General features: G+C 47.6%; 1 protein-coding gene across 3 annotated transcripts in view; it reads right to left on the bottom strand.

Annotated features, from left to right (window-relative positions):
- Positions 1-2687: 2687 nt before the first annotated feature.
- The window catches only part of DUSP23 (dual specificity phosphatase 23), a 29617-nt gene continuing 7970 nt past the window's right edge, over positions 2688-24334 (bottom strand). Inside the window, exons 1-3 of one of the 3 annotated variants that reach the window (XM_063947002.1) lie at positions 8702-8780; positions 3659-3948; positions 2688-3319 (exon numbers count right to left, since the gene is read on the bottom strand). In XM_063947002.1, coding sequence (XP_063803072.1) covers positions 3134-3319; positions 3659-3928 — 456 coding nt within the window. In that variant the 5' untranslated portion in view covers positions 3929-3948; positions 8702-8780 and the 3' untranslated portion in view covers positions 2688-3133. Of the gene's footprint in view, positions 3320-3658; positions 3949-8075; positions 8155-8701; positions 8781-24334 lie in introns of those variants that run through there. The other 2 variants (XM_063947001.1, XM_063947003.1) reach the window with 2 other exon arrangements.

The following is a 24334-nucleotide window of genomic DNA, read 5'->3' as shown; positions in this document are numbered from 1 at the left end:
TTGTCAGCAATGTGGGGGTCATTCCGAGTTGATCGCTAGAAGCAACTTATTGCTGCCCGTGCGATCAACTCGACGCCGCCTATGGGGGAGTGTATATCTACATAGCAGGGTGCGATCGATTGTGCAGCCCTGCTACGCAAAAAAAAAGTTTTGTGTAGAACTAGACCAGGGTAACAGTTACTTACCCTGTGCGATCGATCCAGCGTTGCAGGTCCCGGAATTGACGTCTGACATCCGCCCTCCAAATGCCTGGACACGCCTGCGTTGGACTCACCACTCCCAGAAAATGGTGAGTTGCCCCCCGAAATGCCTTCCTGCTGTCAATTTTCTTACGATCGCTTTCTTTGTTCTTCTGGACAATGCCCGGCGACGGGCGTCGCTGGGCAACGGCACGCGTGCGCATTGCAGGCGCAGTACCGGCTCGCGCGCACCGCTGCGACAACCAGTAGTGTGCGAACGGGTCGGAATGACCCCGTGTCAGTATACCTGCACCGGCTATGTCTTAAATGCAATTTTAAGCCTCTTCCTCAGAAAATAGGAATAGGGTACTCAGAAGACGAGATTGTTGTTAACCCTAAACTGTACTATATCAGGTATCAGATATGGCGGGGCAGACCTCAAACACTGCCCAGAGGACGACACTTCCACAACTCCTGTCATCCAGGACACAATGTTCTGCTCCTGTTTTACCAACTTATTTCTATCCCATTTTAATTATCCTCAGCTTGCTGGTCTCAGTAGTGCTTTTTGGATGTAGCACTACTGGGCCTAACTCAGACCTGATCTCAAAAGCAAAATCTTCCTCTAATGGGCAAAACCATGGTGGTCATTCTGAGTTGTTCGCTCGGTAATTTTCTTCGCATCGCAGTGATTTTCCGCTAAATGCGCCAGCGCAATGTTCGCACTGCGACTGCGCCAAGTAAATTTGCTATGCAGTTAGGTATTTTACTCACGGCATTACAAGGTTTTTTCTTCGTTCTGGTGATCGTAATGTGATTGACAGGAAGTGGGTGTTTCTGGGCGGAAACTGGCCGTTTTATGGGTGTGTGTGAAAAAACGCTACCGTTTCTGGGAAAAACGTGGGAGTGTCTGAAGAAACGGGGGAGTGTCTGGGCGAACGCTGGGTGTGTTTGTGACGTCAAACCAGGAACGAAACTGACTGAACTGATCGCAGTGTAGGAGTAAGTCTGGAGCTACTCAGAAACTGCTAAGAAGTGTCTATTCGCAATTCTGCTAATCTTTCGTTCGCAATTTTGATAAGCTAAGATTCACTCCCAGTAGGCGGCGGCTTAGCGTGTGCAAAGCTGCTAAAAGCAGCTTGCGAGCGAACAACTCGGAATGAGGGCCCATGTGCACTGCAGGTGGGGCAGATGTAACATGTGCAGAGAGAGTTAGATTTGGGTGGGTTATATTGTTTCTGTGCAGGGTAAATACTGGCTGCTTTATTATTACACTGCAATTGAGATTTCAGTTTGAACACACCCCACCCAAATCTAACTCTCTCTGCACATGTTACATCTACCCCACCTGCACTGCACATGGTTTTGCCCATTAGAGAAAAAGTGTGATCGGTCTGAATTAGGCCCTCTGTCCAGAGATCTGTGCAAAAATAGGGACCAAAGGATTTGTTATTGTAGAGATGAGCCGGTACAGATGTAACAGCAGAATTAACGCCAGTTCGCGTTTTACCCGGATTTTTATTATTGGCTATCCAAAACACGTGACATCCGTGAGCCAATAAGATGCCGTTTTGAGAACTGAGTAAATTTGAGTAAAACCGAACCCGCTCATCTCTAGTTATTTGCAAGATTAAAGTGAACTTCATCCAATGCAAGCTAGCAACGCGTTTCGTGGTCTAAACCAAGTGCTCTTTGGCCTGTCTTGTGTAGTCTTTGTCTAGAACTACCTACTCTGTCACAAGTGCACTGCACTGCTCCCCTATGAGTAGTTAGCGGGGGCGCATCCAAGTCTTCGAGGTACCCGCAAGACAGCCAGAACCCAGGTAAGTAACCTGTTATGACCAGATTTTGCTGAAGACATTGGCTGGAGCTATCCTTTTAATGTGTTTAGGTTTGGGCACCATGATACGCCCCGTCACCTCTCATATGGCAACACGCGTTTCACAGACTGTGTGTCCGGCCCACAGCTTGTTGTTACAGTGGTCACAGCCTGGGTGCTTAGTCGGGAGTTTCTTTGTCTACCACAAGCCCATGTTTGTGTATCTCCGCCGGATGCTGTCTCAGCCCTGAGATATTTCTAGACGTATACAGCAGGCCGGCTAAATCAGCGCCACACAGAGAAACGGGTTAGAGTCTCAGAAACCTAAAACCAGCAGATAGGCAGACGTACCCAGTGTGACTATGGTGACCCGGCAAACATCAAACACAGGGCCTGCTACAGAGACATAGGTAAATGCATTCACCGCTGCGAGTTTGTACGCAGCGGCTGTGCCATAAATTTCGCACAGGCGGTAAGGGCAGCCGGTCCGGACATTCGCTTTCGTTTTCTAAACCGTACAAGCCTGCTAATGGTTACACAAAATTATTTTTGCACTATACAAGTGGCCTATACAATTATTATATGTGTATAATGGGGTATATATTTATACACACACACACACACACACACACACACACACACACACACACACACACACACACACACACTGTATATATTGTATATAGCCATTTCATGAGGTGACATTTGTTAGCCGTTTATTGCAATGTACACATATTATGGTATATGGTAAAAATAGTGACAAGTGGCGTGGCCCCAACTAATACACTATAATCCAGGTAGATTCCTGACGACACAGCCGACGGCCAGTCATGTGGTGCTTAATGCTCTATACCCACTTCACAAGCTGGATTATGAATTCCCAGTAGAGAGACATAACTTCTTCCCCCCTTCGCGGGCTCAGATCCGGAGAAGAGAATCCCCCTGGCTTTGTACAGGAGAATACAAGAGGCTTTCCTCTTACACAAATACACTTCGTCAGCACACAACGCTGCAACCCATTCAGTGCCACGGACATCAGCAGCCGCTGTGCCTTCAGGATAAACGTGCCCTCAGAACTGGTCTCGGCGCTGTGACATATTGGGGATCCCCGATCCCCGTCACCCCAAATGCCAAGTCACTTGATGTGGTGATGAAACTGTATAATGGACTTCTCTTGCTCCGTCGTCTCTATGGATCCGCGCCGGAGCTGTCGAATCTCGTTGATGGCCTCCACCCCGGTGATCTTCTTCGACTTTACCAGGTAGCAGGCTAACATGGTGCCCGTGCGTCCGTGCCCGTGCATGCAGTGCACTGCCACCCCCTGGAGGAACGAGCAAAGCTTTAGGAAATTCTCTTTTTGTAAATATATTATTACAGTTTATTCCGAGCTTAATAAAAATGATCATCCGTGCACAGCACAATAGTGAGGAGACGCCAAGGGTGGGGTATCTCTGTCCCACCTGTGCTGATGACATGAGGTAATATAATCCCTACTGTACATTATACGGATAATAGAAGTCACTCTCTGCAACAATATAAGGGCCTGGAGGCTAGAAAGATGGATGCCATTGTTTTTTTACATACAGATTTTACGGGAGCTTATACATACTGTATACCACTGTCAGTGTGTTATAAAATAAATGGGGGAGGGGGCTCTTACCTCTCTCCTGCCATTTGCATCCTCCACAATCTTGAGGAAGCTTTTAATCTGCTCCAGACTGGGCGGGCAGAAGTCCACGATTCGTATACGGTGAAGGGTGATGCCAGGGCAGGTGTCGTGGTAAGGCGGCTTGTGTTCGGTCAGGGTCACCAGGTGGCGGATGCCGTTCTCATACAGGTATTCATAGTGGGCAGGTAGACGCGGCATGGCCATGCCAGCTAGAAGCCCTGGCTCCACCCAAGAGAAGTTATGAGGGGATACTGGAGGCATCTCCGCCAGTCTGTGTTGAGCTGGGGAGACATAAGTTAACAAGTGTACTGTAAATGGTATATATATTAAACTTGTCCCATCACTATATAAAGTCAGGGAACGTCAGGGTGCAAAGTTATGAAGTAACATAACCTGTACATTGCCGTTATTCCATATTACAGATACTCAAAAATGTCCGAGCACTTCCAGATCAGTTCCCTGGTTGGGCGACGCTAAACAAATGGCAGCACACTCAGCTACGATTGTATCGCCATCAAAATAAGATATTCAATATTAAAGTTATCTAACATTTTGGTTTTCAAATGCAACTGCGACAATTAGTGCGTTTACAGAACGCCATTAGTAAAACAAAAAAAGTGAGGCGCCAAAATTATTCAAATTGAACTCAAACGTTTTCAAGCCATTAAAAATAGGCCCAAACAAGCTGGAATGTTCCACTTTCTCTAAATCTGAGGTTGTAAAATTTGCGAAATTCGGACAACTCTCAAAGCGCTCTGATGTCCCCGCGTCGAGAATCTCTAAGGTGCATGATAGGATAGGAACACTCTACGAGAGGGCACTCCCTGAGGTCAGTGCTGATCTGGTGTCTCATTCAGGAAGTGTGCACTGTATATATAGAAATCTATGCTGGGAACCAGTGTGACAGAACACACTAGTATACAACATAGCTCACTATAGTGTACAATTACAAGCAGCAGTGTCACCCTGCCTCGGTCATAATAGGACTGTTCAAATCCAACTGAGGAAGCAGACATTTTAATTATTATTATTATTTTTTGTTAAGCCTTAATCATGTCAATAGTGAAGTCACTGGTTCCTTATGATGCCCCTAGCTCGACTGATATAAGCACTGTTGCATAGTCTACAAGATGGCTGCCTCCATTAAGTATTGGTTTAGTCTGATTGAGACCTCCTGGGGCCCTAAGCAACTAGTTTGAACCTCATTTTACACTCATTTGTCAAAAATGAAAACCCACGTAAAAACAGGCTAGGGCAGTGGTTCCCAAACTTTTTTGAATAACGGCACCTTAGAGTACCAGAATTTTTTTCACGGCACCCCTAGGCCAAAAGCTTCTTATTCAGAAATTTAGAAAAAAATATTAAATGAAGTAAATTGTGTTTATATGTCATCCTTAGGTTCAGTTTTATCGTAAGGTACAATATTTGCTTCTGTTTGTCCATGTATTTTATGATTGACAGTCACCATTACCGGTTTTCCCCATTACGTTGACCATAAATAATTTGAATTGGTCCTGGACCACCAATCCAAGGCACCCCTGCAAGTGTCCCGAGGCACCCCAGGGTGCCATGACACACAGTTTTAAGACCACTGGGCGAGGGTAATCAGAGCCTCTCTACGTACAATAGGCCCTATGCATGTGCCTAGGTTGGATAATAACTGATCGTCTGGCTATGACTACAAGATGGCTGCCTCTGCTGTATGTAGCAGGGAGGTAAACGTTACAATGACAAGCTGGCACTTATACTGTCCAGCCAGCCATTCTGTACAGTTACAATATACACTATGCATACAAGATGCGCAGGAATAATGAATATGTGTCACCGAAAATGGTCCCTGACACAGGGGCCCGATTCAGAGCTGTACACAAATGATGCTGCAGTTGCGAATTTGTACGCATCGGCTGTGCAAACACATACCTCCCAACATTTGGATTCCTCAAGGAGGGACGGCTGACGCAGCTAAGCTGCGTGGCACCGAAAGGGTGGGTGGTCTATTGAAAGGGGGCATGGCCTCGTGTGGATGACGCAATCGCGAGCCGTGCCTCCAATTTTCGCCACAGTGGGGCACGGCCAGCGCTCTGTGAGTTGCTGGCCATGCCCCCAGTCTCTCTGAACTGAGCAGAGCAGCGAGTGCTAGAGAGCCTCCCAACTGACCCCTCCCCGCCCCACCGCGGTACACTGCGGCTCGTAGGAGGGACAGCGGGACAGACCCAAAAAGGAGGCGTCTGTAGGAGAGAGACGTCTCATGTTATCATTAGTGAGATCTGAGTGCAGCGTCTGAGGAAGCAGCCTCAGATCACCATTGGTCGCGATTTGCAATGGTTCTAGGCACCAGCCAGTCTGAGTAAGCTGTGCTATAATACTGTAACTCCCAGCGGCCATTAGGAGACAGGGAAGGGTTATTTCTACATCAGCGCAGATGTGGCATCCAGCTGCAGAGATAACCCAGCCTGTACATCATCACCTATGCATTGCTAATTTATGTCCATCAGCGTTCTTTATAAATGTATCCAAAATAATAAAGCAGTGTTGCCAGGGCTCCAAGTCCGCTAGCTCTAGCTCCGGGCCTTGGAGCCATCTCGTAGGCCCAAAACACTGACTCAACGTCAATCGCTGATTATACAGTGATTATACAACAGAACAGTATAATGTAAAGGTTCTTTTATCCGTCTCTCTCTTTCTTAAACTCATCACTTGGGGATCAAATGTCACAATCAAATTTGTCTCCGATGCTAAAGCCATAGTGGCGGAGTTATTTCCATAGGTCTCAGTGCATGTTGCTCTCCAGAAAAATGTCTGCCACTTGTATAACTCAGTCAGTATTAGAGACGCACTGTAAGGTGGAAGTTGCTTCACGTGAAACTGTTGTTCTGGCAAAACTTTATTCCCCTTACCCAAATGAACAATCCCGGAGTTCTAATATGCCACATACAGGTACTTTACTGATAGCACAGATGGACTGGCAATCTGGCAAATGCCAGTAGGGCCAATGGCCTGATTGGCATCCAGCTGTCTGGAAGCATCGCCGAGCAGCTCCGTCTGCTGGCATTCTGCTTGACTGGCAAGTTTAAATGCGGGGGTGACACGTGGCCATGATCCAGTGTCTCGTGGAGTGTCCCTGTGATGCAAAGTCATGCCCCCTTTTCCCCATTCACACGCACTGGGAATAATGTCGGGGCCTATTTTAAGTCCCAAGCTGTCCCTGACTGATAGATTGATTTATGCATACTGGGTGCTATTCTCAGGTGTATGCGTGCTGTGTGTACTTTGACCACTGTATGTACTATAGGTGTATATATGGGCAAATACAAAACCCCAAATTAAGTCAAATTATGCATATACATGTTACGCGGCCAGCTTTGCAGAAGGCGTAGTGCGTCGGTGGATCGGCTCCCCAGCAGAGTTAGTAAAAGTTGATCTGCATGTACGTACTAGCAGCGACTGGAGATTAGGCGCTCATTCGCCCCGACGTAGACATGCAGCACTAGTCAGAGCAGGGACTGACCCTTGTGCTGTGCCCTCACAGAGCTTTATCATTGCTGTCAGAGTTGTGTCTATGTTCCCTTCATGATCAGGACCAGGAAGTGACAGCAGTAGAGGGCAGCAGATAACTTCCGCCCTGACAGCACCTAAATGTTTTCTCCATTCTCCGTTTGTTTCAGATTGTTTAGTTTTATCTCTGCACCATTGTACGCTCGCCACGATTCGGGCTCGGTGTCTCGCCTCGCTCACCAGGTTACTATTCCAAAAAGTTTGTGTCATGGACCCAGGGGCTTATGGGAAAGGTCCTCTCCACGAAGGGTAACTAGACGCTACCGTTCTGTCAGTAACACGTCTCCCAAGGAAAGTTGTAATATGTAAATTGACAGTTAGGAGCTGATTGGCTGGAGCGTTATCACCTTCTACTTATCGCTGCTTTATCACTTCTCCCGGCTTAATACATCAGCCCCATAGTACTCTAACTGGAGCCTTAGGAGAGAGATAAAGTATCATCCAATCAGCTCCTGTCATTTATCAAAGACAGTGTGTAACATGCTAGTCAGGAGCTGATTGGCTGGTACTTTATCTCTCTCTCCGCTACACTTCTGAGTGCTGCAAGCAGCGGTGAAACTGTCGCACGTGTGTGCAGGTCCATTCGCTTACACTATTTGTTGAACTGTTTGCAGTATATCATATGAGTGCTCGGGAGTCAGCCCAATGCAGGTCACAGAGATAGGATCCACTGTATGGAGACCCCTGCTACCAGCACTTACCCCTGCTGGATCTCCCAGGGTACTCAATGTCAACGTGACAAGCCCCCCACCCACAGCGTAACCATCCCATCCAGCCCTGCCCCTGTAGTAGCTTCCATTAGCCCTGATCCCCTGGACACGCTGGACAGTCATATTCAGCCTGCAACACTGACCTGGCACTCTGCAACACCCAGCAACACACTGCAGCCTGGATTACCCCTAGGTCTCTGACGTCAGAGGATACAGCCCAGGCACCGGCTGACAATAAGCAGCAGCAGCTATGCAGTAGGGACAGTGTGCAATGTGCAATACCTACACTCGGCGAAGGGAGCAACGCCGCTTGTTATAGAAAAGGAAATCTTGGGAAACGATTTTACAGTTACTGACTACTGTGCATCCAAATAACTATATACGCAGGAAAACTGCAGGGGGGTCAGTGTGCAAACTAGAGCCTAGGGCAGGCATTCCCAGCCTCCGTCCTCAAGGTACACTGGCAGTGCAGATTTTAGTGATATTCATGCTTGAGCACAGGTGACTTAAATTAGTACTTCCGGGACGCCTATGGTTTACTCAGTTTGTGTGGCTGATCATAAATGGAGAAACGCAGGCTTGAATTTAACCAGCCACAGAACCTGTATAAAGCATAGGTGTCCCAGATTAAAGGGGTACGATGGCAAGCTTTTATATATATATATATATATATACACGTATACGCATACCATACTATCCCTTTAAACAGGGACACAAATTACACAGTTTCTGTGGCTGATTGCAACCAGGTGAAATGCATCATACTTACCTCATGTTAACTCCTTCCCTCCTAGAACTGGGAGGTGCTAGTTGCGTGGGGCCGAAAATTGTGACATCAAGGTTTCCAGAGCTGGATTTAAAGTGACAATTATAAATATAAAAAAAAATAAAAAAAACATTGCCCCTTTAAATCCAACGTCCAAAACCTCCTGGATTTGAAAAGTGCTGCTTAAGTTAATGCATCCCTTAGTCTTTAATTAATTGAAAGGTGCTTTATCTATTAAGCCAGCTATCACAGTTTGTCCTATCATAGTGAACAGCGCTTGACTGTTTTCTCCCGCACTTTGTATTTAATAATGAGCGGGGGTCTGTGATTTGGCACTCGTTGTGATTAGACAATTCAAATTTTCCTGGTAAAAAGAGAAAATGCAGGTGCACGACAAGTCACAGCATGGTAGCACCCCTTACTATGTTTAGAATTAGGGTGTGCAGTACAGCCCCCTCCCCCATAAACCCGTCAGGCAATCCTGGCGTCTATCTGCGCCAGCGAGTGGTAATATCCAGGTAGGTAGCCGGTATCCAGGATATTACCCACAATGCAGTTCCATCTCTTAGCCCTGTTGTCCGCCCCTCCCTTCCCTCCTACTCTCCGCCCCTCTATCCCACTCTCCGACCCTTCTCTGTGCTGCAGTCTTCACCGGTTGGCGCCCGGAGAGCAGAAAAAAACGCTGGCTGGTAAAATAGAACTTCTCGCTGCATGGCAACGCTGTGTTAAATAGTTAAATACCAGCAACAGTTAACTAAATAGCGCTGGGGTGGGGCCCAAAGTTTTGTGATCCTCTTAGTAACGTGTCATATTGGCCCCCGCCCACTCCTCTAGAGCCGCTATTCGCTGCATTACATCCCCCATTCAACCCACTTCAAAAAGAGGTGGGCGGAATGATGACGGCCCACCCACTCTTCCAGGAGTCAGGGAACTCTCTAACATTCCGGGAGAGTAGGTAAGTATGATATGAATGTTATCCCTTCCAGAAAATAAAATATAAATGAGTTTTAAAATTGCACAGTACAAATGCTCCTGTTCTGATATTGGAAGTAATTCACAAGATCTGTTCCTATTCTGTATATATGGTCAAGTGCACAGTGTAACTTCACTTAATCTGAATGATGTAATTCTCAATACATATTTTGTTCTGCTTATTCCAAATGTATGAAGTTGCACAATACTACCTCTGCTACTGTACGCTGAATGTAATTTTCAGTATTATTGTACTCTTACTCCATATATGAATGAACAGTAGCACAGTACCACCTCTCCATCTGTACGCTGAATCTAGTTCCCAGTATTATTCTTCTACTTTTATGCCAAATGTATGAACAGTGACACAGTACCACTTCAGTTGTCATGTACTGTATGCTTTATGCAATGTTCATTTTCTAAATTATCCACAGAACCATTCTCTCATTCTATAGCCTACCCTTGATGTAATTCTTAGTATCTGTCTCTATTTCGTATGTATAGAAAATCACAATGTATTACTCCTCTTGTTGTGTTTACTGGATGTAATTCTCAGGATCTACTGATAACTAAAATAAGAATGTACTCACCGGTAATTCTATTTCTCGTAGTCCGTAGTGGATGCTGGGAACTCCGTAAGGACCATGGGGAATAGCGGGCTCCGAAGGAGGCTGGGCACTCTAGAAAGATTTATGACTACCTGGTGTGCACTGGCTCCTCCCACCATGACCCTCCTCCAAGCCTCAGTTAGGACACTGTGCCCGGACGAGCAGACATAATAAGGAAGGATTTAGAATCCCGGGTAAGACTCTTACCAGCCACACCAATCACACCGTACAACTCGTGATACTATATCCAGTTTGACAGTATGAAAACAACTGAGCCTCTCAACAGATGGCTCAACAATAACCCTTTAGTTAACAATAACTATTTACAAGTATTGCAGACAATCCGCACTTGGGATGGGCGCCCAGCATCCACTACGGACTACGAGAAATAGAATTACCGGTGAGTAAATTCTTATTTTCTCTGACGTCCTAGTGGATGCTGGGAACTCCGTAAGGACCATGGGGATTATACCAAAGCTCCCAAACGGGCGGGAGAGTGCGGATGACTCTGCAGCACCGAATGAGAGAACTCCAGGTCCTCCTCAGCCAGGGTATCAAATTTGTAGAATTTTGCAAACGTGTTTGCCCCTGACCAAGTAGCTGCTCGGCAAAGTTGTAAAGCCGAGACCCCTCGGGCAGCCGCCCAAGATGAGCCCACTTTCCTTGTGGAATGGGCATTTACAGATTTTGGCTGTGGCAGGCCTGCCACAGAATGTGCAAGCAGAATTGTACTACAAATCCAGCGAGCAATAGACTGCTTAGAAGCAGGAGCACCCAGCTTGTTGGGTGCATACAGGATAAACAGCGAGTCAGATTTTCTGACTCCAGCCGTCCTGGAAACATATATTTGCAGGGCCCTGACAACGTCTAGCAACTTGGAATCCTCCAACTCCTTAGTAGCCGCAGGCACCACAATAGGCTGGTTCAGGTGAAACGCTGACACCACCTTAGGGAGACACTGGGGACGAGTCCTCAATTCTGCCCTATCCGTATGGAAAATCAGATAAGGGCTTTTACATGATAAAGCCGCCAATTCTGACACTCGCCTGGCTGAAGCCAAGGCCAGTAACATGACCACTTTCCACGTGAGATATTTTAGATCCACGGTTTTAAGTGGCTCAAACCAATGTGATTTTAAGAAACTCAACACCACGTTGAGATCCCAAGGTGCCACTGGAGGCACAAACGGGGGCTGAATATGCAGCACTCCTTTCACAAACGTCTGAACTTCAGGTACTGAAGCTAGTTCTTTCTGGAAGAAAATCGACAGAGCCGAGATCTGTACCTTAATGGAGCCTAATTTCAGGCCCATATTCACTCCTGCTTGTAGGAAATGCAGAAATCGACCTAGTTGAAATTCCTCTGTTGGGGCCTTTTTGGCCTCACACCAAGCAACATATTTCCGCCATATGCGGTGATAATGCTGTACAGTCACATCTTTCCTGGCTTTAATAAGCGTAGGAATGACTTCTTCCGGAATACCCTTTTCTTTCAGGATCCGGCGTTCAACCGCCATGCCGTCAAACGCAGCCGCGGTAAGTCTTGGAACAGACAGGGCCCCTGCTGCAGCAGGTCCTGTCTGAGCGGTAGAGGCCACGGGTCCTCTGAGAGCATCTCTTGAAGTTCCGGGTACCACGCTCGTCTTGGCCAATCCGGAACCACGAGAATTGTGTTTACTCCTCGCTTTCTTATTATTCTCAATACCTTTGGTATGAGAGGCAGAGGAGGGAACACATAAACCGACTGGTACACCCACGGTGTCACTAGAGCGTCCACAGCTATCGCCTGAGGGTCCCTTGACCTGGCGCAGTATCTTTTTAACTTTTTGTTGAGACGGGACGCCATCATGTCCACCTGTGGTTTTTCCCAACGGTTTACCAGCATCTGGAAGACTTCTGGATGAAGTCCCCACTCTCCCGGGTGGAGGTCGTGTCTGCTGAGGAAGTCTGCTTCCCAGTTGTCCACTCCCGGAATGAACACTGCTGACAGTGCTAGTACATGATTCTCTGCCCATCGGAGAATTCTTGTGGCTTCTGCCATCGCCATCCTGCTTCTTGTGCCGCCCTGTCGATTTACATGGGCGACTGCCGTGATGTTGTCTGACTGGATCAGCACCGGCTGGTGTAGGAGCAGGGATCTTGCTTGACTTAGGGCATTGTAGATGGCCCTTAGTTCCAGAATATTTATGTGAAGGGAAGTCTCCTGACTCGACCATAGTCCTTGGAAGTTTCTTCCCTGTATGACTGCCCCCCAGCCTCGAAGGCTGGCATCCGTGGTCACCAGGACCCAGTCCTGTATGCCGAACCTGCGGCCCACTAGAAGATGGGCACTCTGCAGCCACCACAGTAGAGACACCCTGGTTCTTGGAGACAGGGTTATTAAGCGATGCATCTGAAGATGCGATCCGGACCACTGGTCCAACAGGTCTCACTGAAAGATTCTGGCATGAAACCTGCCGAAGGGAATTGCTTCGTAAGAAGCCACCATCTGTTTTGGTTTCAGGAGGTCTCTGACTAGAGATGACAACTCCCTGGCTTTCTCCTCCGGGAGAAACACTTTCTTCTGGACTGTATCCAGAATCATACCCAGGAACAGTAGCCGTGTCGTCGGAACCAGCTGTGACTTTGGGATATTCAGAATCCAGCCGTGCTGGTGCAGCACCTCCTGAGATAGTGCTACTCCCACCAACAACTGTTCCTTGGACCTCGCTTTTATTAGGAGATCGTCCAAGTACGGAATAATTAAAACTCCCTTTCTTCGAAGGAGTATCATCATTTCCGCCATAACCTTGGTAAATACCCTCGGTGCCGTGGACAGTCCAAACGGCAGCGTCTGGAATTGGTAATGGCAATCCTGTACCACAAATCTGAGGTACTCCTGGTGAGGATGGTAAATGGGGACATGCAAGTAAGCATCCTTGATGTCCAGGGATACCATGTAATCCCCCTCGTCCAGGCTTGCAATAATCGCCCTGAGCGATTCCATCTTGAACTTGAATTTTTTTATGTACGTGTTCAAGGATTTCAAATTTAGAATGGGTCTCACCGAACCGTCCGGTTTCGGCACCACAAATAGTGTGGAATAATAACCCCGGCCTTGTTGAAGTAGGGGTACCTTGATTATCACCTGCTGGGAATACAGCTTGTGAATTGCCGCTAGCACCGCCTCCCTGTCTGAGGGAGCAATCGGCAAGGCAGATTTTAGGAACCGGTGGGGTGGGGACGCCTCGAATTCCAGCTTGTACCCCTGAGATACTATTTGGAGGATCCAGGGATCCACCTGTGAGCGAGCCCACTGATCGCTGAAATTTTTGAGGCGACCCCCCACCGTACCTGGCTCCGCCTGTGGAGCCCCACCGTCATGCGGCGGACTTGGAAGAAGAAGCGGGGGAGGACTTTTGCTCCTGGGAACCTGCTGTTTGTTGCAGCCTTTTTCCCCTACCTCTGCCTCTGGACAGAAAGGACCCGCCTTTTCCACACCTGTTTTTCTGGGTCCGAAAGGACTGAACCTGATAAAACGGCGCCTTCTTAGGCTGTGAGGGGACATGGGGTAAAAATGCTGACTTCCCAGACGTTGCTGTGGAAACTAGGTCCGAGAGACCATCCCCAAATAATTCCTCACCCTTATATGGCAACACTTCCATGTGCTTTTTTGAATCTGCATCTCCTGTCCACTGGCGAGTCCATAAGCCTCTCCTAGCAGAAATGGACAATGCACTTACTTTAGATGCCAGTCGGCAGATTTCCCTCTGTGCATCCCTCATATATAAGACTGAGTCTTTTATATGGTCTATGGTTAACAGGATCGTGTCTCTGTCTAATGTGTCAATATTTTCTGACAGGGAATCTGACCACGCAGCGGCAGCACTGCACATCCAAGCTGACGCAATAGCTGGCCTAAGTATAATGCCTGTGTGTGTGTGTGTATACAGACTTCAGGATCGCCTCCTGCTTTCTATCAGCAGGTTCCTTGAGGGCGGCCGTATCCGGAGACGGTAGTGCCACCTTTTTTGACAAACGTGTGAGCGCTTTATCCACTCTAGGGGGTGTTTCCCAACGTGACCTATCCTCTGGCGGGAAAGGGAACGCCATTAGTACCTTCTTAGGAACTACCAATTTTTTATCAGGGAAAGCCCACGCTTCTTCACACACTTCATTTAATTCATCTGATGGGGGAAAAAATAAGAATTTACTTACCGATAATTCTATTTCTCATAGTCCGTAGTGGATGCTGGGGACTCCGTCAGGACCATGGGGAATAGCGGCTCCGCAGGAGACAGGGCACAAAAGCAAGCTTTTAGGATCACATGGTGTGTACTGGCTCCTCCCCCTATGACCCTCCTCCAAGCCTCAGTTAGGTACTGTGCCCGGACGAGCGTACACAATAAGGAAGGATCTTGAATCCCGGGTAAGACTCATACCAGCCACACCAATCACACCGTACAACTTGTGATCTGAACCCAGTTAACAGTATGATAACACAGAAGTAGCCTCTAAAAAAAGATGGCTCACAACAATAATAACCCGATTTTTGTAACAATAACTATGTACAAGTATTGCAGACAATCCGCACTTGGGATGGGCGCCCAGCATCCACTACGGACTATGAGAAATAGAATTATCGGTAAGTAAATTCTTATTTTCTCTAACGTCCTAGTGGATGCTGGGGACTCCGTCAGGACCATGGGGATTATACCAAAGCTCCCAAACGGGCGGGAGAGTGCGGATGACTCTGCAGCACCGAATGAGAGAACTCCAAGTCCTCTTTAGCCAGAGTATCAAATTTGTAAAATTTTACAAACGTGTTCTCCCCTGACCACGTAGCTGCTCGGCAAAGTTGTAAAGCCGAGACCCCTCGGGCAGCCGCCCAAGATGAGCCCACCTTCCTTGTGGAGTGGGCTTTAACAGTTTTAGGCTGTGGCAGGCCTGCCACAGAATGTGCAAGTTGGATTGTGCTACAGATCCAACGAGCAATCGTCTGCTTAGACGCAGGAGCACCCATCTTGTTGGGTGCATACAAGATAAACAACGAGTCAGATTTTCTGACTCCAGCTGTCCTTGAAATATATATTTTCAATGCTCTGACAACGTCCAGTAACTTGGAGTCCTCCAAGTCGCTAGTAGCCGCAGGCACCACAATAGGCTGGTTCAAGTGAAAAGCCGAAACCACCTTAGGGAGAAAATGAGGACGTGTCCGCAGTTCTGCCCTGTCCGAATGGAAAATCAGATATGGGCTTTTGTACGATAAAGCCGCCAACTCTGAAACTCTCCTGGCTGAAGCCAGGGCCAGTAGCATGGTTACTTTCCATGTAAGATACTTCAAATCTACCGATTTGAGAGGCTCAAACCAATGAGATTTGAGAAAATCCAAAACTACGTTTAGATCCCACGGTGCCACTGGAGGCACAATTGGGGGCTGTATATGTAGTACACCCTTGACAAAAGTTTGTACTTCAGGCACTGAAGCCAATTCTTTCTGGAAGAAAATTGATAAGGCCGAAATTTGAACTTTAATAGACCCCAATTTTAGGCCCATAGACAATCCTGCCTGCAGGAAATGTAGGAATCGACCCAATTGAAATTCTTCCGTTGGGGCCTTCTTGGCTTCACACCACGCAACATATTTTCTCCAAATGCGGTGATAATGTTGTGCGGTCACTTCCTTCCTAGCTTTAATCAAGGTAGGAATAACTTCCTCTGGAATGCCCTTTTCTTTTAGAATCCAGCGTTCAACCGCCATGCCGTCAAACGCAGTCGCGGTAAGTCTTGGAACATACAAGGTCCCTGCTGAAGCAGATCCCTTCTTAGAGGTAGAGGCCACGGATCTTCCGTGAGCATCTCTTGAAGTTCCGGGTACCAAGTTCTTCTTGGCCAATCCGGAGCCACTAGTATTGTTCTTACTCCCCTTTTCCGTATAATTCTCAGTACCTTTGGTATGAGAGGCAGAGGAGGGAACACATACACTGACTGGTACACCCACGGTGTTACCAGAGCGTCCACAGCTATTGCCTGAGGGTCTCTTGACCTGGCGCAATATCTGTCCAGTTTTTTGTTGAGGCGAGACGCCATCATGTCCACCTTTGGTTTTTCCCAATGGTTCACAATCATGTGGAAAACTTCCGGATGAAGTCCCCACTCTCCCGGGTGAAGGTCGTGTCTGCTGAGGAAGTCTGCTTCCCAGTTGTCCACTCCCGGGATGAACACTGCTGACAGTGCTATGACATGATTTTCCGCCCAGCGAAGAATCCTTGCAGCTTCTGTCATTGCTCTTCTGCTTCTCGTGCCGCCTTGTCTGTTTACGTGGGCGACTGCCGTGATGTTGTCCGACTGGATCAACACCGGCTGACCCTGAAGCAGCGGTTTCGCCATGTTTAGAGCATTGTAGATCGCTCTTAGCTCCAGTATATTTATGTGAAGAGACTTCTCCAGGTTTGACCATACACCCTGGAAGTTTCTTCCCTGTGTGACTGCTCCACAGCCTCGTAGGCTGGCATCCGTAGTCACCAGGACCCAGTCCTGTATGCCGAACCTGCGGCCCTCTAACAGATGGGCACTCTGCAACCACCACAGGAGAGACAACCTTGTTCTTGGTGACAGTGTTATCCGCTGATGCATGTGCAGATGCGATCCGGACCATTTGTCCAGCAGATCCCACTGAAATATTCGTGCGTGGAATCTGCCGAATGGAATTGCTTCGTAAGAAGCCACCATCTTTCCCAGGACTCTTGTGCATTGATGTACTGACACATTTCCTGGTTTTAGGAGGTTCCTGACAAGTTCGGATAACTCCCTCGCTTTCTCCTCCGGGAGAAACACCTTTTTCTGAACAGTGTCCAGAATCATTCCCAGGAACAGCAGACGTGTTGTCGGTGTCAATTGAGATTTTGGAAGATTCAGAATCCACCCGTGTTGTTGAAGCACTACTTGGGTTAGTGCTACCCCGACTTCCAGCTGTTCTCTGGACCTTGCCCTTATCAGGAGATCGTCCAAGTAAGGGATAATTAATACGCCTTTTCTTCGTAGAAGAACCATCATTTCGGTCATTACCTTGGTAAAGACCCGAGGTGCCGTGGACAAACCAAACGGCAGCGTTTGAAACTGATAATGACAGTCTTGTATCACGAACCTGAGATACCCTTGGTGTGAGGGGTAAATTGGGACATGCAGATAAGCATCTTTTATGTCCAGGGACACCATGAAGTCCCCTTCTTCCAGATTCGCTATCACTGCTCTTAGTGACTCCATCTTGAACTTGAATTTCTGTATGTACAGGTTCAAGGATTTCAGATTTAGAATAGGTCTTACCGAACCGTCCGGCTTCGGTACCACAAATAGTGTGGAATAATACCCCTTTCCCTGTTGTAGGAGGGGTACCTTGATTATCACCTGCTGAGAATACAGCTTGTGAATGGCTTCCAATACCGTCGCCCTTTCTAAGGGAGGCGTTGGTAAAGCAGACTTTAGGAACCGGCGAGGGGGAGACCTTTCGAATTCCAACATGTAACCCTGAGATACTATCTGCAGGATCCACGGGTCCACCTGTGAGCGAGCCCACTGATTGCTGAAAATCTTTAGTCGACCCCCCACCGCTCCTGAGTCCGCTAGTAAAGCCCCAGCGTCATGCTGATGGCTTTGTAGAACCCGGGGCGGGCTTCTGTTCCTGGGCAGGGGCTGCTTGCTGCCCTCTCTTACCCTTTCCTCTGCCTCGGGGCAGATAAGACTGTCCTTTTGCCCGCTTGTTTTTATAGGAGCGAAAGGACTGCGGCTGAAAAGACGGTGTCTTTTTCTGTTGGGAGGGAGTCTGAGGTAAAAACGTGGATTTGCCGGCAGTTGCCGTGGCCACCAGATCCGATAGACCGACCCCAAATAATTCCTCTCCTTTATATGGCAATACTTCCATATGCCTTTTGGAATCCGCATCACCTGACCACTGTCGCGTCCATAAACTTCTTCTGGCAGATATGGACATCGCATTTACTCTCGATGCCAGAGTGCAAATATCCCTCTGAGCATCTCGCATATAAAGAAACGCATCCTTTAATTGCTCTAAAGTCAATAAAATACTGTCCCTATCCAGGGTATCAATATTTTCAGTCAGGGAATCCAACCACACTACCCCAGCACTGCACATCCAGGCTGAGGCGATTGCTGGTCGGAGTATAACACCAGTATGTGTGTATATACTCTTCAGTGTAGTTTCCAGCCTCCTATCTGCTGGATCCTTGAGGGCGGCCGTATCAGGAGACGGCAACGCCACTTGTTTTGATAAACGTGTGAGCGCTTTATCCACCCTAGGGGGTGTTTCCCAGCGCGCCCTAACCTCTGGTGGGAAAGGGTATAATGCCAATAACTTCTTTGAAATTAGCAGTTTTCTATCGGGGTTAACCCACGCTTCATCACACACGTCATTCAATTCCTCTGATTCTGGAAAAGCTACAGGTAGTTTTTTCACCCCCCACATAATACCCCTTTTTGAGGTACCTGCAGTATCAGAGATCTGCAAAGCCTCCTTCATTGCCGTGATCATATAACGTGTGGCCCTATTGGAAAATACGTTTGTTTCTTCACCGTCGACACTAGATTCATCTGTGTCGGTACCTGTGTCGACTGACTGAGGTAAGGGACGTTTTACAGCCCCTGACGGTGTCTGAGACGCCTGAGCAGGTACCAACTGGTTTTCCGGCCGTCTCATTTCGTCAACTGACTTTTGTAATGTACTAACATTATCACGTAATTCCATAATTAAAGCCATCCATTCCGGTGTCGACTCCCTAGGGGGCGACATCACCATTACCGGCAATTGCTCCGCCTCCATACCAACATCGTCCTCATACATGTCGACACACACGTACCGACACACAGCAGACACACAGGGAATGCTCTTATCGAAGACAGGACCCCACTAGCCCTTTGGGGAGACAGAGGGAGAGTTTGCCAGCACACACCAAAAGCGCTATAAAATGTATATAAACAATCCTAAAAGGTGTTGTTTCTGTTATATGCGCTTTAAATATATAAATATCGCCAAAATATGCCCCCCTTCTCTTTGTTACCCTGTTTCTGTAGTGCAGTGCAGGGGAGAGTCCTGGGAGCCTTCCTCACAGCGGAGCTGAGCAGGAAAATGGCGCTGTGTGCTGAGGAGAATAAGCCCTGCCCCCTTTTCGGCGGGCTTTTCTCCCGGGTTTTGAGATATCTGGCCTGGGTTAAATACATACATATAGCCTCAATGGCTATATGTGATGTATTCTTTGCCATAAAAGGTATTAATTATTGCTGCCCAGGGCGCCCCCAGCAGCGCCCTGCACCCTCCGTGACCGTTCAGTGTGAAGTGTGTAGCAACAATGGCGCACAGCTGCAGTGCTGTGCGCTACCTTCATGAAGGCTGAAGAGCCTTCTGCCGCCTGTTTCCGGACCCACGATCTTCAGCATCTGTAAGGGGGATCGGCGGCGCGGCTCCGGGACGAACCCCAGGGTGACCTGTGTTCCGACTCCCTCTGGAGCTATGTCCAGTAGCCTAAGACTCCAATCCATCCTGCACGCAGGTGAGTTGAAAATCTCTCCCCTAAGTCCCTCGATGCAGTGAGCCTGTTGCCAGCAGGACTCACTGAAAATAAAAAACCTAAAAACTTTTTCTAAGCAGCTCTTTAGGAGAGCCACCTAGATTGCACCCTGCTCGGACGGGCACAAAAACCTAACTGAGGCTTGGAGGAGGGTCATAGGGGGAGGAGCCAGTACACACCATGTGATCCTAAAAGCTTGCTTTTGTGCCCTGTCTCCTGAGGAGCCGCTATTCCCCATGGTCCTGACGGAGTCCCCAGCATCCACTAGGACGTTAGAGAAACTACGGGTAGTTTTTTCTCTCCAAACATAATACCCTTTTTAGTGGTACCTGTAGTTATATCAGAAATGTGTAACACCTCTTTCATTGCCTCAATCATGCAGTGAATGGCCTTAGTGGGCATCAGGTTAGACTCATCGTCGTCGACACTGGTGTCAGTATCAGTGTCGACATCTGGGTCTGCTTGAGGTAGCGGGCGTTTTAGAGCCCCTGACGACCCATGCGACGCCTGGGCAGGCACGAGCTGAGAAGTCGGCTGTCCCACATTTGGCATGTCGTCAATTTTCCTATGTAAGGAGTCTATACGTGCACTCATTACTTTCCATAAGCTCATCCACTCAGGTGTCTGCCCCACAGGGGGTGACATCCCTTCTAAAGGCATCTGCTCCGCCTCCACATCATTATCCTCATCAAACATGTCGACACAGCCGTACCGACACACCGCACACACACAAGGAATGCTCCGAATGAGGACAGGACCCACAAAAGCCCTTTGGGGGGACAGAGTGAGAGTATGCCAGCACACACCAGAGCGCTATATAATGCAGGGACTAACTGAGTTATGTCCCCTATAGCTGCTTTTTCTATATAATATATACTGCGCCTAAATTTAGTGCCCCCCCCTCTCTTTTTTTACCCTTTTCTGTAGTGTAGACTGCAGGGGAGAGCCAGGGAGCTTCCTTCCAGCGGATCTGTGTAGGAGAAATGGCGCCAGTGTGCTGTGAGAGATAGCTCCGCCCCTTTTCCGCGGACTATTCTCCCGCTTTTTTCCATATTCTGGCAGGGGTATTTTCCACATATATAGCCTCTGGGGCTATATATTGTGGAATTTTTGCCAGCCAAGGTGTTATTATTGCTTCTCAGGGCGCCCCCCCCCAGCGCCCTGCACCCTCAGTGACCGGAGTATGAAGTGTGTATGAGGAGCAATGGCGCACAGCTGCAGTGCTGTGCGCTACCTTGGTGAAGACTGATGTCTTCTGCCGCCGTTTTTCCGGACCTCTTCTTGCTTCTGGCTCTGTAAGGGGGACGGCGGCGCGGCTCCGGGACCGAACACCAAGGACTGGGCCTGCGGTCGATCCCTCTGGAGCTAATGATGTCCAGTATCCGGCTGCAAGCAGGCGAGTTCGCTTCTTCTCCCCTTAGTCCCTCGCTGCAGTGAGCCTGTTGCCAGCAGGTCTCACTGAAAATAAAAAACCTAAACTATACTTTCTTTCTAAGGGCTCAGGAGAGCCCCTAGTGTGCATCCAACCTCGGATACGGGCAGAATTGAGGACTCGTCCCCAGTGTCTCCCTAAGGTGGTGTCAGCGTTTCACCTGAACCAGCCTATTGTGGTGCCTGCGGCTACTAAGGAGTTGGAGGATTCCAAGTTGCTAGACGTTGTCAGGGCCCTGCAAATATATGTTTCCAGGACGGCTGGAGTCAGAAAATCTGACTCGCTGTTTATCCTGTATGCACCCAACAAGCTGGGTGCTCCTGCTTCTAAGCAGTCTATTGCTCGCTGGATTTGTAGTACAATTCTGCTTGCACATTCTGTGGCAGGCCTGCCACAGCCAAAATCTGTAAATGCCCATTCCACAAGGAAAGTGGGCTCATCTTGGGCGGCTGCCCGAGGGGTCTCGGCTTTACAACTTTGCCGAGCAGCTACTTGGTCAGGGGCAAACACGTTTGCAAAATTCTACAAATTTTATACCCTGGCTGAGGAGGACCTGGAGTTCTCTCATTCGGTGCTGCAGAGTCATCCGCACTCTCCCGCCCGTTTGGGAGCTTTGGTATAATCCCCATGGTCCTTACGGAGTTCCCAGCATCCACTAGGACGTCAGAGAAAATAAGAATTTACTCACCGGTAATTCTATTTCTCGTAGTCCGTAGTGGATGCTGGGCGCCCATCCCAAGTGCGGATTGTCTGCAATACTTGTAAATAGTTATTGTTAACTAAAGGGTTATTGTTGAGCCATCTGTTGAGAGGCTCAGTTGTTTTCATACTGTCAAACTGGATATAGTATCACGAGTTGTACGGTGTGATTGGTGTGGCTGGTAAGAGTCTTACCCGGGATTCTAAATCCTTCCTTATTATGTCTGCTCGTCCGGGCACAGTGTCCTAACTGAGGCTTGGAGGAGGGTCATGGTGGGAGGAGCCAGTGCACACCAGGTAGTCATAAATCTTTCTAGAGTGCCCAGCCTCCTTCGGAGCCCGCTATTCCCCATGGTCCTTACGGAGTTCCCAGCATCCACTAGGACGTCAGAGAAATATTATTCCACTTACTCTGTAATTATCAGTATATACTGTACTCCTGTTCTGTATGTATAGACAATTGCACAGTACCACTCCTCTTGCTCTGTTAGGTGCAATTATCACCAGCTCTATATGTACAGATATTTGCACAGTACTACTGTATGTGCTCTCAATAGTGGATGTAATCTCATTATCACTTATGTATGTATAATTGCACAGTACCACTCCTGTGATCTGTTACATGTCATTCACAGTATTTGTCCCTGTCCCGTATGAATAGATAATTGGACCATACAACTTTCTGTGCTTTAAAGTAATTCCCAGTATCATAGCCTGTTCTGTATGTATAGATATTGGGGGTAATTCCAAGTTGATCGCAGCAGGATTTTTGATAGCAATTGGGCAAAACCATGTGCAGTGCAGGGGAGGCAGATATATAACATGTGCAGAGAGAGTTAGATTTGGGTGGGTTATTTTGTTTCTGTGCAGGGTAAATACTGGCTGCTTTATTTTTACACTGCAAATTAGATTGCAGATTGAACACACCCCACCCAAATCTAACTCTCTCTGCACATGTTATATCTGCCTCCCCTGCAGTGCACATGGTTTTGCCCAATTGCTAACAAAAATCCTGCTGCGATCAACATGGAATTACCCCCATTGGACAGTACTACCTTCTGTGCTCTCTACAATAAAGGTAAACTCAGTATATGTTCTGTATTTATAATTGCACAGTACCACTGCCCTTGCTCTGTAAGATGTATTTCTTCGTTTCAGCTCCTGCTCTGCAGATAATTGCACAGTGACACACTCTGTATACTGTATGTAATCTCAGTATCTGTCATGTATGTATAATTGCACAGTACCACTCCCTTTGCTGTTAGATGTAATTCTCAGTATCTGCCTTGCTATGTATGTATAAATAATTGTACTGTATCGCTTGTTGTGCTCTGTATGCTGGATGGAATCTCAGTATCTGTCGTGTGTATAATTGCACAGTACCACTGACCTTGCTGTTAGATGTAATTGTCAGTATTTGTTTGGTATGTATAGATAATAGCATAGTACAACTCTGTGCTCTCTGATGGATGTAATCTCGATATATGTTCTGTGCAGATAATTGCACAGTACCACTGACCATGCTGTTAGATGTAATTGTCAGTATCTGTTCGCGGTATGTATAGATAATTTGCACAGTACAACTCTGTGCTCTCTGATTAATGTAATCTCGATATCTGTTATGTGTGTATAACTGTACAGTACCACTGCCCTAACTCTGTTACATGTAATTCTCGGTACCTCTTCTGTATGTACAGTATAGATAATTGTTCAGCACCACTCCCATGCTCTCTATTCTGGATGTAATCTCAGTACCTGTTCCTATACTGTGTGTGTAAATACACAGTGCCACTCCTCTTGCTCTGTATATTGATATAGCGCAGATACCTGTGTATTACACAGCTCTTATTAATTCCAATCACATTAGAGGTGTGACAGGTGTATTGCAGTAACATACGTGTCTCAGAGGCTTACCTGGTTACCTAGTCCCAGCTATTGTTATCCATTGGAGAGTGAGCACACCTAATTAAAGGGACAGAACCTCTTTACTCTGGAATTGCCCCTATCCTGAGGGGAAATTTACTAAAGATCGATTTGCCATTTTTGGGCGATAAAGCTGTGATTTTGCTGAACGCGGATTTACTAAAGACCAGTTTGCATAGAAATCGCATGTCAAAAGTGACTTCGCACTTCAAATCGCGGTAAATCACCATCGGAACAAACATTAAAATAACATTGATGCCAATTAATAAACTAAGAATCGTTTTTGTGAAATTGTTGAAAATCACTACAAAGTGCAACAAATCAATGTACTCCTCCGTGCGGCTCACGGCTTTTTGAAGTGCTGGTGTTCTGAACCTTTTATAGAGTTCCTCCCGATCTCCTGCTATATACGTATCCAACGCGTTTCGGAGGAGTGTAAGCCG

This window comes from Pseudophryne corroboree, chromosome 12 (genome assembly GCF_028390025.1).
Source record: "Pseudophryne corroboree isolate aPseCor3 chromosome 12, aPseCor3.hap2, whole genome shotgun sequence".
In the NCBI taxonomy this organism is placed as follows: Eukaryota; Metazoa; Chordata; class Amphibia; order Anura; family Myobatrachidae; genus Pseudophryne; species Pseudophryne corroboree.
The sequence above is the reverse complement of the archived record's forward strand: the minus strand, read 5'-3'. Positions and strand labels throughout refer to the sequence as shown.